Below are 15,978 nucleotides of genomic sequence, written 5' to 3' on the forward strand. Positions count from 1 at the left end.
TTTGTCATTTTAACTTTATTGCTGAGGAACTAGTCTCCTTCTCTCACCTTAATCCCAGGATGTAAATGTTTCAGTAAGTCGTGTTCTGAGCTGATTTCCCAAGCAGGGGAAGGAGCTGCTGTTGCTGTTTTGTGCCTCTTGGGTGTCAGCTTTGGGGTTATCTCGTGGGTGTTGTGGCCACCTCTCTCTTTGTAAAGGAAGCAGCAGGGCTGTGCCTCCCTCCTTCCACCACCGTACTTATTAAAATGGAAGGAGCTTTGTGCCTGGCCTTGTGGGGCTGGAAGGGGGCCGCAGGGGTGAAGCCAGCAGGCTTTATTCACTCCCAACCCCTGCAGCCTGACGTTTTGCAAACAAACCCATCCACGATTGCCGTTTTCTCCCATCTCTATTAACAGAGCCGCAGCTCCGAGCTCAGCTGCTTCTTTTTTAACTATTATCTTTAATTGGAGGAGCGCACAGGGCGGCTTTTCCCTCCCTCGTCCCTGTACTGTGCGGTTATGACACAGCACGGCCCGCAGCTCAGCGCCCAGCGAGGGGGAGCGACCCCCCCCCCCCCCAGGGCCCGGCCTCGGCTCCATGGCAACCGCCCCCCACCCGCACGCGGATGGACACAGCGGCGCGGGGCTGCGATGCCGCCTCGTGTCACCTTGCCCGGCCGCGCTGCCCTCGACACGTGACCAGCCGGGGCGGCGAGCGCGGACCGGAAGTGACGCAGCCGCACCTCGGTCGCATGATGTGGCAAAAAAAAAAAAAAAAAAGGAGGCGGGGGGTGGGGTGGGGAGGAGGAGTGATGAGGTCCGAAATAGTCCCTTCCGGTGGTCGATCCCTCCGCCGCTCCCATTGGCGCTGCGGCGGGTGAGTCACGGAGCGCGAAGGGATCCTTCCGCGCAGCTCAGGCGGCGCCCGGCAGGTGAGGCCCGGCCTCTTCCTTCCGCGGCGGTATCCTTCCGCCGGCGGGGGCAGCTTCCGGAGCGCCGCGGCTCTCCTCTCCCGCTGTGGCCCGTTCCGCCATTGCGGTGCCGTTTCCCCGCGCCGCCCGCACACCGCTGAGGCGCGACGCCGGTCCGGCCCCGGCCTGGAGCCCCAGCCAGCAGCCGCCGCCATGGCCCAAATACTGCCGATCCGCTTCCAGGAGCACCTCCAGGTGGGAGCCGAGGTGCTGGGGGCGGGTGGGGGGGGAGGTGCGGCGGGCCGCTCCTTTCGACGGGGCGGGAGCGCGCGGCCGGGCCGCGTTCGTTCGCTCCGAGCCGCGGGCGGCTCCGAAGGGCACCTTCCGTGCGGGAGAGGCTGGCGCCGCGCCCGGCTGTCACCTGCGGGCGGGAAGGGATGATGGGGGGGTGGGGGAGGCGGGCGGAGAGCCGCCGGGGGCCCGCGCGGGGTCGGGGGACGGAGCGGCTTCGCGCCGGAGCCGCGCGAGTTGGGCCGGCCGCAGCCCTCGGCCGTAACGCGGGGTCGGGGCTCGGCGCGTCCTCGGCCTCGAGGAGAGCCGCGCGTTGCGGTAAAAGTACCGCAGGACGCTCCGCGGTGCGGCTGTGGCCGTGCGGGCGCGGCCGTGTCGGCTCCGCGCTGCTCCCGGAGCTCCCGGAGGGTCGACCCGCACGTCGGGAGCCTTCGGTTCCCTCCCGCCGGCCTTCTGAGGGCCTCAGACGCGGGTCTGCTGCGGGTTGGGGGGGGGCTGTCGGTGCGGTGCGATGCGGTCTTACACCTGGCGGCAGGGCTGCACCCCGCGCTGATGCGGCGGTTTGGATCTCGCATCCGCTGCGGAGGAATGGCTGTCGGTGGAGGACCCGTGTAATAAAGCTGTGCGGGTCTCCTTTGAGCGGCTTTTTGCGGCTCTCCCGTAGCCCTGCTGCCCCGGCTGTCACCTTAATGTGTGCGCCACGCTCGTAGCTGGCTGTGATCGTGGTAAACGCTGACACAGCAATGGGTTTGCAGGGTTCCGGTGGCGTTTTGTCTCACCTAAATAAAAAGAACTTACTTTCTGGATGCCCCGTTAAGATTTATGATGTAAATTCCCATAGCTGTGTTGTTGTTAGTGGCTGCAGCACAGCCCCAGTGTGTCACCACTGAGCACAGCCCCTTTCTGTGACAGGAGCAGGACACAGGCTGGTGCTGTGAGCTCCATGTGCACAGGTGAAACTCAATTCTGTGCAGCCCGGCTCTCCATACGGCATTGTGGCAGCACTGCGCTCCTCTGGTGCATTATTAAAGATACAAATGCTGCTTGGGACCCGATGCTGGGTCTGATGACATGAGTGCAATTACATAACGGGGCTCATCTGCCGCACTCCAGGGGTGCTGATAGGTTTCAGGCCATTGCGATTGCAGGACGTGACTGTTTGGGCTAAAGAGTGATTTATTTAACTATTCCCATTCCTACTTAATGCAGAACGTTGACTTAACCAGTATCTCTTACAACTGTCTGCATGAGCTGGTCTTTTGCAAGACACACTTCTGAGCCTGACTACACGTGACTCTTGCCCGTAATGCTTCAGTTTGCTGCAACTGCTGAACTTCCTCATTTCATTTCATTGAAAAACTCAGAGGAAGCTGAGTTTCTGGGGTTCTGTTTTTGTGCTGAGGCATCTGATTTGCTGTTGGAGTAAACTTGGAGAGTGGGAGCGTTGACATTGCTCCGTTTTTTGCAGTTCAGAATGGTTTTAGCACGTCAGGCTGTTGGTAGGAATCTCAGAGGACTTCAGTTATAGAATGTCTGGAGCTGTGCCTGACCTGCTCCACGTAGGGAAATGCCATCCAGGCATTGGGCAACACTTGCAAGTTGTAGCTAATGTTTAAAAGAGTAGTAAGGCACCCAAGCAGAGCCTTACTCCTGAAAAGGCAGGTGGTGGATATGAATGGGAAACTTCCCGTGAGGCTGTTATTGAAAGATGATGTGAATTAATCTCCAAGAATGACAATCAATGCTGCGTGTGGAATGATAATAGCTATCCATGGATCCACTCCTGCAGGTTGGGGTATGGTCAGGCTGCTGTGTGAAGCTTGTCCTGATCTGCAGCTCCAACCCTGCTGCATTGCATATTGTATCTCTCAGGGCACGCTGGCATGCGCTGTCGCTGCCAGCATCTTGCCAAGGTGATGTGGGAATGAGCAGGGAAAGGCCCCAGAAGCTCTGCACCATTCTGCTTCTGCACGCAGTGTCTCTTGGCTACCCAGGACTTCATGCCTTATGCCCACAATTTGAACTGAAGCATCAGAGTGCTCAAGTGAGATGTGGCTACTTAGCTTCCTAGGCGTAAGGAAGCATTTAAGGCAGCTATTAAATATAAAATCAAAATGTGTAGTCAGGCTTTGTTTGCCAGGCTTGAGTCCTGCTACAGAGCTTTGAAATGTCAGCAGTTGCAAATATGTTGGATGTTATCTGTGTATGGTCTGTGGTAGGTGCCTGCCTTGCCACACTAACATCAACAACGCTCTGTGGGGAAACTTTCCTTGGGAACTTGCAGGGAGAAACCTTGGGAGGTTTCTCTGCTATCAGAACTACCGGACTCTGCCATAACATCTCAAAGTGAAAGCCTTTATTTAAAGTAACTATGAGGAAGGAGTCCAATGGGCATGCAGTGGAAGATCAGAGTTCAGTATGTTGAATGATTGCAGATCTGGCAGCTCATATCCGATGCTTAGTGTTTCCATAAGCTGCTGCTTCTGAGTTTAAGGGATGAAAGAAAAGCCCAACAGTCTGCACAGCGTGGGGAAGTTGTCTGTGCCGAATGAGAAGGTTAGCAGGTGATGAATTGTGATTTAGCTGAGCTGTACCATCCTGAAATACATAAAAACTGAACTTGGACTGGGCATGCTGGTGTGACTGAGGGCATTAATAAATATTTATCTGAAACGGAATATATAAAACTCATTCAGAATTATTCTGTAGGCTTGTCTAGGCAGTGCAGAAACCCGCCAGCTCATGTTAAGTACTTGATGCTGGGGCAGAGCCACCCTTTCTAACTAAGGAGTGTGTTCCTGTGTCTGCCCACTGGTGACACAAACCTGGCTGCCCTTTGTGTGGGTCCAACATTTGGTATTTGTTGGTATTTTAAGAAGATGGGAGTGGAAGGCAGCACTGCTGTGCCTAACTCTGTTACAGTGGGGCTTCCCCCTCTGCTTCGTGGACGTGAATTCCTAACGCTTGGAATGTTCTGACAGAGGGTGTGGGGAAAATCTGTAATGAAGAATCCAGACAAGCTGATGAGCGTGCGTGCAGACTAATTGGATAGGAGCAATTAGTTAAGCAGTTGATAAGCTAGGCCTCTCACCAAGCCCCTCACAGCAGGAAGTGGAGGCAGCAGCCTGCAGGGCTCTGTATGGGATGGGGGGACCTCCCCAAGGGGAGATGGCCACAGCAGCAGCTCTGCCCCGGGTTGCAGGGCTTCTAATCCAGATAGTCCTGCATTGTGTTGGTAGTGGTGGGCTGCCTCAGGCTGCTGAGGGTCAGGTAGAAAATAGGAAGGATGTAGGAGAAGTCTTCAATATGATGGAGGTCCCTTCTCTGTTGAAAGCATGACTTCCCAGTCTGCCTAAAGCTGTAACTCCCACCTTGCAGTGGTAAACACGAGCTGCTTCAGAGCTGTTAGCATACTGTGGTGCAGCCATGTGGTCATTACCTCCAACAGATCAGTGTGGACATGAATCTTCTGTGTGACTCAAGTTTGCTTTGCCAAGTTTTATGGATGGAACTGGATTAGTGGCTGAAATGTGGCCGATTGCAATAGAACCAATGTGACTCACTGCACACCAAAGTGCTTTACTTAAAAAACAAAACAACCACTAATAAACCTGCAGGTTTCTCAAAGGGCTGAGAATGCCTCTGCTGATGGGCTTATCTCAGTGATGTGACTTCCAGCAGCACACAGATAAGGGCTCTCTGGATGGAGACTGTGCAGCTGCCTGTGCTGCATCCTGTTGGGTGTAAAAGCCGAGGTGGAATGCGTGCTCAGCAGTTCTGTACCCTTCCTTGTAGGCAGAGGGAAACTATTTGACAACTAAGCAAACTGTCACAAGAAAACCAATGTTCCAGGAAAGGGTCATCAAAGTGACTGTTGTCAGCAGTTTTACTATTCAGTTTGATGTCAAACATGCGTGTGCTACCACAGCTTCCCTGGGTAAGTTACCCATACTTGAGGCACATTGCATTGAAAAAATCATCTTACTAATCAGGCTTTCATTTGCTGTGTTAGAGCCATTCTCTTCTCAACACTGCCCAGATAAATGCCAGCATGGAATTTGATGGTTCAGTGTAGCCCACAGTTGACTCAACTCTCTAACCTGGAGCTAGAGGATTCCTTCAGGACTGAGTCTGCTGGGCAGAACAGATCCTGCTGTCGGAGGCAATCCATCGATGGAGCAGCTCCTACACAGAAGCCTTTCTTTCAGTGTGTTTTCAGAGCACTGCTGGAGCTGAGCTCCGCCACAAACGTTAGTGTGTAAAACAGCCTGAACTGGAAACTGGTTGCCCAAGCACTCCAGCAAGTTCTGCTTTTGTGTCTGTGTGAAAGCCAAGGAAGTGTTTTTCATAGCATAACGTAAGAGTATTTAATGATTCCTTCTTTTTAGACTTGTTCCTGAATTGGTGAAAGCTGATGGACCTGAATGAGTGCCGTATTAAATGATTGCTTTTATTTTGTTCCCTCAATAGTAAGAGAAGAGGAAGAAAAAATCTGCTGTAAAATCCTTTTAGTTGTGAACTCTGGAACTCATCCATGAAATAGTATTGAAATCTTTCTAATAAAAGCCTACCATTATGTTCTCTAGTAGTAAACTTAGTCTCTGTTTACTTAACTTTTAAACTCTTGTGCCTCAGTCAGCTGAACTTTAGCCAGTCTGGGGAAGGGAATTACCAGTACTGGGGGAAGCAGTCAGTGCTTGAGGAGCTGTGGGCATCAGGTCTGGGTGGAGGCAGAGGAGCTCCTGTAAGCTCTACCAGAGAAGCAGGTGGCACTCAGGCTGGTGAAGCTCTTGTGTAATGGAGTGCAGAGATTGCCACCAGCAGGGTAAACCCTGTCCTGGTGCTTGATTCATGCACCTGGATCAATCTGCTGAGGCTCAGAGATGAAGTGTAAGCAAAAGGCCCTTGTGTGCCTAAAGGCCTCCATCAGAAAGCTTTCCTGGGCTTGCTTCAGAGCTCCAGTGGTAACTCACTTTTCTTTTTTTGCCCTTGAAAATCTCAGTAAGTTTAAGAACAACCCATCTTCCATGATTAACCAGGCCTGGATGCCTCAGGTGTGACTTCTAGCAGATGGCAGCTTCATCACAATTCAGATCTATTTGTCCTGCAGTATCTACACAACTTTGATCCAGTGGTTATGCCTAGACCTCCCTAAGATTTTTGCCATCTGCTCGGACTTGTGCTTTGGTTTATTCTGCTAACCATGCCCACCTGAATGTGGTGCTGTGAGTCACAGCCAGGCGGAGTGCCTGGTGCTCTCAAACTGCTCTCCTCGAACAAGGAAATGGAGCCCTTGCTGAATGAAGCAGCACTTGTTCAGCTTGCAGCCCTAGAAGGAGGAAGCACTGCATCCTTGGGAGTGTTTTCCAGAAGAAACTGTTACTTAGGTCTCCAGACCCTCTCTACCTGTGAGGATACGAGCAGGTCGTGTATTCAGGTGCCACTCTTGAGCCCGGAGAATCCTACCGATAATGGTGTGAAATGGAGATGTGAGCCAGCTTGCTTAAATCAGTTTTGCTTCTAGTCTTACCATCTCACCAGAGAACCATAATGAAATAGTGCCCTTTGAGACAAGGGACTTAATGCAGGGTGACTGTAGAACCAAACACAAAGGCTGAATCATTTTCCAGAAATACTTTCCTTCAGCACACCCAAGGAGATGGAGCTGACTTGCTCTGGGCCTCAGTTCTAACAGTGCTGAGATCTGCCATCTCCATCCCCTGGCTGATGCTGCCCATCCGTAGCAATGCCTGTAAGCAAAGCTTGCTCTGCTAACTCCATACAGTGCAACTCAGCTGCTCCTCCCATGTGCTGCCTGAGAGCCAGGGCAGAGAGGAGTGGAGTAAAACACCCTCTTTATCCGGAGCTGCAAGTAGGCTGAGACAGCCTGGCTGGGGCGTGGTCACCTCCAAGCCTTTGCAAAGCAAGGCTGATAAGGACTTGGCTGTTTCTTCGAATGAGAACAATGCTCTGAAGGAGCCATCTCTCCCTGGGGGATGTGAATGGGCAGAAGTTCTCATGGCCTCTTTGGGAGCGTGAAGTGTTGGGAGGGATGAATGCTCTGCTGGTAGAAAACCGATGCTGTGCTTAAGGTGTGTGCTGCAAGCTGGACGTCTGTGTGCAGTGTGGAGTAACCAGTTTGGTTTCCCCTGTTAAAAATGGAGTAAATGTTGTTTCAGTACTGCCACATCGATACAAAAACACACTGAAGAGGCACCAACTAAACTGCAGTTTGTTGCAAGCTGTGCTAGAATTGTCATTTCACGGTATGCATTTAAAGGTTTACGGAAGCAGACTGGCTCAGCAGAAAAGGAGATGGCTTGTGGATATCTTGAGTATTAAGTAAGGCTGTGATGAGCCATTTCTGATTGCAGTAATGTCCATCCTGTTGGTTAGGTCTGCTTTCTCAGTGATATACAGCCTCACTGCTAGACAGGACTAGGCTAAAGTGCTAGACAAGTAGCTTTTTTTAACTCCATAAGGATAAAGATAAAGCTCAGGCACCTCACATGTGGCATTAAGCTTGAAATAGTGATAGATGCCAAGCTCAAATGGAGTGAGATAGGGCTCTGGAAGCAAAGCCGATGGCAATGAGTACTGAAGCTGTGACCCAAGCACTGTGCTGGGAGCTGCCAAGTTCCATGTCCCTTAAACCATCTGAGGGGTTCAAAGCCTGAGCACTTCAAGCAAGTTGTACTAGGCCTTGTAGGCAAGGAATCAAGTGCTTGAGCACTGCAGAGCTTCTTTGGGGTGCCAACTGGGTGTAACTGAGGGTGGGCAAGGATTCTTATATTGTGCCATTTATGGGATGTGTGCTTTTAGTTATGTTGTTATGAAAAGGTACAGGAAGGCTTCCTATCTCCTGTGTCTTCTGTGGCCTTCACAAAAGCTTTTGATGATTATGCTGCTGTGGTAACTTAATGCTAAACCTTTTTGTTTTTCAGCTCCAAAATCTGGGCATCAACCCAGCAAACATTGGGTTCAGCACTCTGACGATGGAGTCAGACAAATTCATCTGCATAAGAGAGAAAGTAGGAGAACAGGCTCAAGTGGTGATCATTGACATGAATGACCCCAGCAACCCAATTCGAAGACCAATTTCAGCTGACAGTGCTATCATGAACCCTGCCAGTAAAGTCATTGCATTAAAAGGTATGCAAGTCCTGGTAAAGAAAGGTTTGAGGTGGCTGCAGAGCTCTCTGTAGTGCTAGTTTATGACTGAATTAATTCTCTCAGGCAGCTTATGTGGGAGGATGCCTTTCCAATTTTCCACAGCTTAATGGGAGCTCGAGTTCAGTGCTTTTTCAGTTATTCTGAATGTAGCTGGGTAATAATTTTTAGTTAAAGCTCGCTACTATTTTGTTGATCATCAGGATGAACCTTTCTGCTTTGCAGTCAGAATGCTTACAGCTTCAGTGCAGGGGGAGCTGGAAGGAAAGTTCGGGCGTTAGACTAGTTTTGAAGTGATCTTGGAGAGAAGTGAGACCTGATCTCCTGAGCATATAGGGTCTGTTAACTGAACTTCTCTTTATAGATTGGGAAACAAAGACTGGGGAGGAAGGGAAATATTCCTGAAGGCCATAGTCTGGCCTTGCTGGAAGAGACTGGTGCATATTTGTTGTATCAGTAAGAGATAAGAGAGGTAAAACGACCCATGGAAGACTTGTTTAGTCCAGGAAGCACGAGGTCACCTAATTTGGTATCTCTGGCAATACAGTGAATGAACATGCCTCTGAAGTCTCCAGCAGTGTCGTTCTTTTCCTCCCAAGAGTCTTTGAATGTTCTGTTGCTCTTAAAATGAATGTATTGCTAATGGAAATGTTTAAATGTGCTCAATGTTATGTAAGTTTGACTTTAATACTGTGCTACTGTTTTGTCACAACTTTAATGCTTTCTTGTGTGTGCAGATGGTGAGTTATCTCAATTGACTGTACTAGTTGCTGTCTTGTCTTATGGAAACAGAAAGCAGAATCAAATAGCTCAGGTTTATGGTGGACATGGCTGATTAGGCATGTTAAACTGAAAACCTAACATTCTGAGGTTTTTCATTCACATTCTGTGTAATTAAAGTAACTTGTCCTTTTACCTTTTAGAGCTTGTGTTGGTTGCTAGATTCCTTTCCTTGCACAGTTTGTGTTAGTCTGATTTGCAGCCAGTTGCTCTGTGTATCCCAATAGTGTGACTTAAGGGTTTTGGTTAATGAGTCTGAATTATGACAGCTGTCTAGCAGCTCACACATGTTATGTTGTGTTATTCTTGAAACAGATGTGGACTTCATTTTGAATGACACTGACATAGCTCTCCTCATGACCTCTGAGACACTCAGCATTACCATAGCCTGGTTTTGATGTACATAAGTATCATACGGCTTGTGTAGCTGAAGCTTTTGCCTTCTACCAAGCTCTTTTCCACATCTGTTTGATTGGTCAGTGAATGGCAAATTCAGACCAAAAAGCATATGAATATGTGGTGGTAAAATTCGGAATGCAGTCTGGTTAAAAGTAATAATTAATCACTAAATGATGCTGCTGATATACAATAGCATGGTCTAAAAAAGTCATGATAGATTAACATCACAATGCAGCTCTTCTACTTTTAACCAGTGCTTGAAGTGACAGGTGGAAACTGCAACAACCTGGCTAACAACATTATGTTTTCCAGCTGGAAAAACGCTTCAAATATTTAACATTGAAATGAAGAGCAAAATGAAGGCTCATACAATGACAGATGACGTCACCTTCTGGAAGTGGATCTCTCTGAATACTGTTGCCCTTGTAACGGATAATGCAGTCTACCATTGGAGTATGGAGGGGGAGTCCCAGCCTGTGAAAATGTTTGATCGCCACTCTAGTCTTGCTGGCTGCCAGATCATCAACTACCGTACTGATGCGAAGCAGAAATGGCTACTGCTAACTGGCATATCTGCACAGGTAGTTCAGCTTAGTATGACAAGGTACTTAGTAACATTAACTTGCGTGAAATTGCTGGGCTGCATCTGATTGTTGTTCTCTCTCTTCTAGCAAAACCGTGTTGTGGGAGCAATGCAGCTCTATTCTGTAGACAGAAAAGTTTCACAGCCGATCGAGGGGCATGCAGCTAGCTTTGCACAGTTCAAGATGGAAGGAAATGCTGAAGAATCCACTCTCTTCTGTTTTGCAGTAAGAGGGCAAGCTGGGGGTAAGGTAAGACTTGGTTCTAAACTTGCTGTAGTCTTCAGTGACTCATCCTGATTACCTGCTTTCAGGAAACAAAGTGGTTTAATAGACCAGGTTGCCTCAGGAAGGAAAAAAGTGAAGGACTGTCTGTTAGCCTGGATGCTGCTTCTGTAGTGTGTACAAAAACTGGGGCATGAATAGCTTCACAACAGGACTACCTGATGTAGAAGCCTGTTTCCAGTCACGAAGTGAGGCGGCATGTTGTGACTGCAAACTAGTTAGCAGCTTGAAGGATGCAACTCCCAGTTTCACAAGTAAAGCTGAAGCGAAAAGCTGTCGTAACCTCTTTGCTGGTTCCCAGTATCAGACTTAAATTCCAAATTACTGGATGAAAAAAATGAAACAGTGATGTTGCCATAGTCAAATTACAACACGAGAATTATATGACCTACTGTAAATGAAAGTTGAAACAAAGTAAGACTAAAGCTAGATTCAGAGAAACATTTTCAGAGCTGTCTCTGTAGAATGTGAGCCAAATTGAAAGAGTGCATAAAAAGTGACCTAAGAGAATCCTTAAGCTTCCAAGTAGCTCATGCTCAAATCATTTTTGTCACATATGGAGTGTGAGTACAGTATGTTACACCTTACACCTGTGCAAATGTTCAGGAAGACTGGTTTAGCTCTTCTGCTTGCATAAGCTTTGAATTTAGGCTTGGCAGCAAAGGAATTACCATATCTTTATTGTTAAATCTCTTGTTACATGTGTTACATGGTAACTAACAAACTAATCTTACCTATTACACAGTTGCACATCATTGAGGTTGGCACGCCACCAACTGGGAATCAGCCCTTCCCAAAGAAAGCAGTGGATGTCTTCTTTCCTCCCGAAGCACAGAATGACTTTCCTGTTGCAATGCAGGTATGATAGCCATACACAGGAACCAATCTGCAGGTTTTCTTGGTGGATATGACTGAGTAGCAGGGCACTGGGAGCCAGGTGATCAGTATAAACCTGAAGCTTGGCACTAAACCTAACTTGTGTGATTTCTACTCCTGCTTCAGTAGTGCTGAAGTCAAAATGGGGACTTAAGCAGTGTGTGAAGATGGCTCATTCTTATTTATAGAGCAAATATCTGTGTATATTGAACAGACTTCCGAGCTATTAAAGCCTTAGTCTACTGTGAGAGTACTCAAGTATTCAGTAAAGATGTAGCAGCACTTTTAGTTCTTTTGAAGCGATGTAATTATCTGATTCTCAAAAGCATCTAATCATTTTATTCAGTACCAAAATTGATTTAATCTCTTCCTGTCTTGCAGATTAGTGACAAGCATGATGTGGTGTTTCTGATAACAAAATATGGCTATATCCACTTGTATGACCTGGAAACTGGCACCTGCATTTACATGAACAGAATCAGTGGAGAGACCATATTTGTTACTGCACAGCATGAAGCAACAGCTGGAATTATAGGAGTAAACAGGAAGGGACAAGTAAGGAATGGAAACCACTTGCTTAGCCAATCCCACTGAACTTTAATGATAAGGCTACAGTGTTCATATTGGTACTTAAGTCTTCACAAATGAACGAGACAGAAAACAGAGGGAGGAGTATGGTAATATCAGATATCTGAACATTAGTGCAGCTTGTCTAATAGATTTTTTTTTACAACTCAGGTTCTAATTGCATAATTATAAATAATTAAGTAAATATCTATCTATCTATCTATTTAATGGCAGTCAGTTGATCTAAGCACTGTCCTACTGTGAGGATAGAACTAGAATATACTTCCATTAAGGTAGATGATGCCTTATTACAGATTAATACACGTTAATGCAGTCTTAATACACTAATTTGAAATTCTTCATTCACAACGTTTCATTTCTGACTGGGTTGTGAGCCCCAATGGAAATGTGCTAATGTGTCTCCATATGTATCTCACTTGGTTGAAAAAGTCTGCTGACATTATACAGCTGTGCCTCAGGACTGAACTGTCTCAGCTGCTGTTGCTCGTGTTAACAATACTGAGCAGATTTGTTCCTATTTCATCCTCTAGGATTGGTTACTTAAAATGCTGAATACACATTACAGAATTATGATACTTAGAGCCCTGTTATTTCTGACTTTTATAAACAGTTCAAACAGACTGTTACTCATCTCCCTTGATGCAGTAAATGGTTAAATGGAGGTTCTTTCCAGCTAGAGGTATGTTTCTCAAATAATGGCAAAGCTTTGCCATTATCAAGAGATGGAAAAGCTTTCAGTGTATGCTATAGCTTTTATTTTAGAGATGAACTTAGCAGTTGACTTTCTTCTTATATTTGAACTAACTGGGAGCTTTCCTTGATAATTTATTCAGGTGTTATCAGTCTGTGTGGAAGAAGAGAATATTATTCCCTACATTACAAACGTGCTGCAGAATCCTGACCTAGCTTTACGAATGGCTGTCCGCAACAACCTGGCCGGAGCTGAGGAACTTTTTGCCAGAAAATTCAATGCATTGTTTGCACAAGGGAACTATTCGGAGGCAGCAAAAGTGGCAGCTAATGCTCCAAAGGTAATGGTTGAGCATCCAGAATAGTACTGGTCTCTGCTGGCTTAAGTTTTGTGCTTCAGGAAAGTTCTCTGGATTTCACTAATGGCAACACTAATCCTACTGTCCTAATTTAGTACTTCTTAACATACCTATGAAGAACCTGTACATGGTGTTCTGACAGTACTTGTATGCCAGAAGGTTCTAAAGCTGGGATAGAACCCACAGAGGGAGAGAGGAATAATTGAAGTAATGTCTCTGTGACTTAATGTTTCTAGTACTTACTTTAATCCCCTCTAGTGATAGGGAAAGCCTCTGTGAGAGGGCAGCCTCCAGCAGGGGCCATACCTGGAAATAGGGTAAAAAAGAGTGACTAAGAGCAAAGAGTATTTAGCGTGCTAAATTCAGGTGAGAGAAAACTGGTTGCAAGGACAAGAATGTCTTAATTCTGTAGGACTGTCCTTTGAACTTAAGTCTAGTATCAGTAGCAATACTGATATTATTTAATAGGCTATTATTGCACGTCTTCTGTCAAAACATCTCCAATGCAGTTTTAGCTATACTGCTTCTGACAATTTTTCTGGGTTGGAAAAACATAATGTTGCCATAGTAAGCATTTCTAACTTCGGCTTTCTGGAGGAACTCTTGCCAAGCCACAATAGCAGAACAGAAAACTGAAATGCATCTCTATTTCTGGCAGGGAATTCTGCGTACTCCAGACACCATACGCCGTTTCCAGAGTGTTCCAGCACAACCAGGACAGACTTCCCCTTTACTCCAGTATTTCGGTATTCTGCTTGACCAAGGGCAACTGAATAAGTATGAGTCTCTGGAACTTTGCAGACCGGTGCTTCAGCAGGGACGCAAGCAACTTCTGGAAAAATGGTTAAAGGAAGATAAGGTATTTTGGGGATGGATACTTCTAGGAACTTGAAGGGACATAACTGCCTAAAAATGCCTTTTTTTTTTTTTTTTTTTTTTGAGAGGAGAACTCAGCTGGGCAGCTCTTCAGTGCACTAGAGTCATCAAACAGCTGAAATAAGATGAATATCTATCAATTTTCTTCCAAGATGATGCTATCAATATGATTCTTGATGTTTTCTTGTTTGTTTAATAAATAAGAAGAAAAATAAGGAAGAACATAATAATGCACTTTAGTATAACACTGTCAGGGTTGACTTACTGTATTTATTTTTAACAGCTGGAATGCTCAGAGGAGCTGGGAGACCTTGTGAAATCTGTAGACCCTACGCTAGCACTTAGTGTCTATCTGAGAGCCAATGTTCCAAACAAAGTCATCCAGTGTTTTGCTGAAACAGGACAAGTCCAAAAGATTGTTTTGTATGCTAAGAAGGTAAGAGGAAACTTGATTGCTATATCCATTCTCTGCTTAAGAATAATTGGTATCATAGATTCTATGTAGTACCTACTTAGATCTAAAGTTCTGTTGTTATTAATTACTCCTGGACTTCATACGTGTGTCCTCTCGTACTTCCCTATGAAGCCTCCTCCAAATGAGGAAATTGTGACTGGGTTGTGTAAGCTGCTGACAGAGGCTCTTACTGAGCTCTGTGTGTAACAAAGTTTGTTCTCTTGCTGAATTACTACTTTTCACTATCTCTTCAGGTTGGATATACTCCAGACTGGATTTTCTTGCTGAGGAACGTAATGAGAATCAGCCCTGATCAAGGACAGCAGTTTGCCCAAATGCTTGTTCAAGATGAAGAGCCTCTTGCAGACATAACACAAGTAAATAATTTTACTGCTATGAAATGTTAACTCTCGAGTCCTTAAATTGATAAAAGGAGCTATATTACATACAGTTCAAAATCTTTCCCTAATGGTATGTTTGGGCTTACTTCACTGGGGCAGTGCCATATCTTGCTTAGTTTTAAGAATGTAAGTGGCAGCTTAATGCAGTAGAAGCTGCAATTGATGTTACTTTGTCTAAATGTGTTTCCAGGTCCAAATCAAAAGCCTGTTTTTTCTTTTTCTTGCAGATTGTGGATGTTTTTATGGAATATAACTTAATTCAGCAATGCACAGCCTTCTTACTGGATGCACTGAAGAATAATCGCCCCTCAGAAGGTCCCCTGCAAACACGTTTACTTGAGATGAACCTCATGCATGCACCCCAGGTATGCTTTGAGAGTTACACTGGATCAGGCTTGTCTGTAGCTGGACTAGCCACTAGTTTTTGTGGTCTGTATCAAATGCCACTGATAAACAAGTAAAATTATGAAAGCATCTCTGCTTTAACTGTAAAATTATAATTCCTTTTTTTTTTCTTCTTTTTTTAATAAGTATTTCAAACCCCTAAGACAGTTTCCCTTCACTTCAGATTATTTCTTGATAGAATTTCTGTGCGTTGCTGTTTATATGGAGCTAAACAATGATTTGTGGCAGTGCTGTAGCAACTGATCGTTATTACTTCTAGGTTGCAGATGCTATCCTGGGAAACCAAATGTTTACTCATTATGATCGGGCTCACATAGCTCAGCTGTGTGAGAAAGCTGGCTTGCTGCAGAGAGCACTCGAACACTTCACAGACTTGTATGACATCAAGCGTGCAGTAGTTCACACTCATCTTCTCAATCCTGAGGTATGAAATCAAATATCCTGAATCTAGCAAAAGCCAGGCCATTAATAATTTCTTTCAACACTTGATTTCAGCTTGTACAGTGTTTTACTTGGGTCTGAAATGGCTGATGTGTTTCTGCAGTGGCTAGTGAACTACTTTGGCTCCTTGTCAGTAGAAGATTCACTGGAGTGTCTGCGTGCTATGTTATCTGCCAACATCCGTCAGAACCTGCAGATCTGTGTCCAGGTAGCTTCAAAATACCACGAACAGCTGTCAACGCAGTCACTTATTGAGCTGTTTGAGTCCTTCAAGAGCTTTGAAGGTGAGTTCGTGCTCCTGTCTCTAGCAAAAGGAATTAGTGCTCATCTTTGTACAAGTTATATGAAGGACTGTCTTACCCGTTGAAAGCCATATTTAGCTTAAGTACCTCTTCCTCAAAACTGTCTTGAAACCTGACCTAAAGCTTAAAGCTCCTCTTTTAAGTTGGCACCAACACTCAGCGTTGCATATCTTGGTTGTCTGGAATATTTC

At 46.1% G+C, this 15,978-nt stretch overlaps 1 protein-coding gene across 1 annotated transcript in view; it reads left to right on the forward strand.

Moving 5' to 3' along the window:
- Positions 1–892: 892 nt before the first annotated feature.
- CLTC (clathrin heavy chain) overlaps positions 893–15,978 on the forward strand; it is a 29,406-nt gene continuing 14,320 nt past the window's right edge. Inside the window, exons 1-13 of the mRNA XM_031591534.2 lie at positions 893–1,144; positions 8,125–8,332; positions 9,842–10,110; positions 10,201–10,362; positions 11,141–11,254; positions 11,653–11,826; positions 12,693–12,890; positions 13,567–13,767; positions 14,068–14,220; positions 14,493–14,615; positions 14,867–15,004; positions 15,304–15,468; positions 15,589–15,769. Of these exons, the coding sequence (XP_031447394.1) occupies positions 1,103–1,144; positions 8,125–8,332; positions 9,842–10,110; positions 10,201–10,362; positions 11,141–11,254; positions 11,653–11,826; positions 12,693–12,890; positions 13,567–13,767; positions 14,068–14,220; positions 14,493–14,615; positions 14,867–15,004; positions 15,304–15,468; positions 15,589–15,769 (2,128 nt within the window). The 5' untranslated portion in view covers positions 893–1,102. The remainder of the gene's footprint in view (positions 1,145–8,124; positions 8,333–9,841; positions 10,111–10,200; positions 10,363–11,140; positions 11,255–11,652; positions 11,827–12,692; positions 12,891–13,566; positions 13,768–14,067; positions 14,221–14,492; positions 14,616–14,866; positions 15,005–15,303; positions 15,469–15,588; positions 15,770–15,978) is intronic.

Source organism: Phasianus colchicus, chromosome 21 (genome assembly GCF_987193195.1).
Source record: "Phasianus colchicus chromosome 21, bPhaCol1.hap1.1, whole genome shotgun sequence".
Taxonomy (NCBI): Eukaryota; Metazoa; Chordata; class Aves; order Galliformes; family Phasianidae; genus Phasianus; species Phasianus colchicus.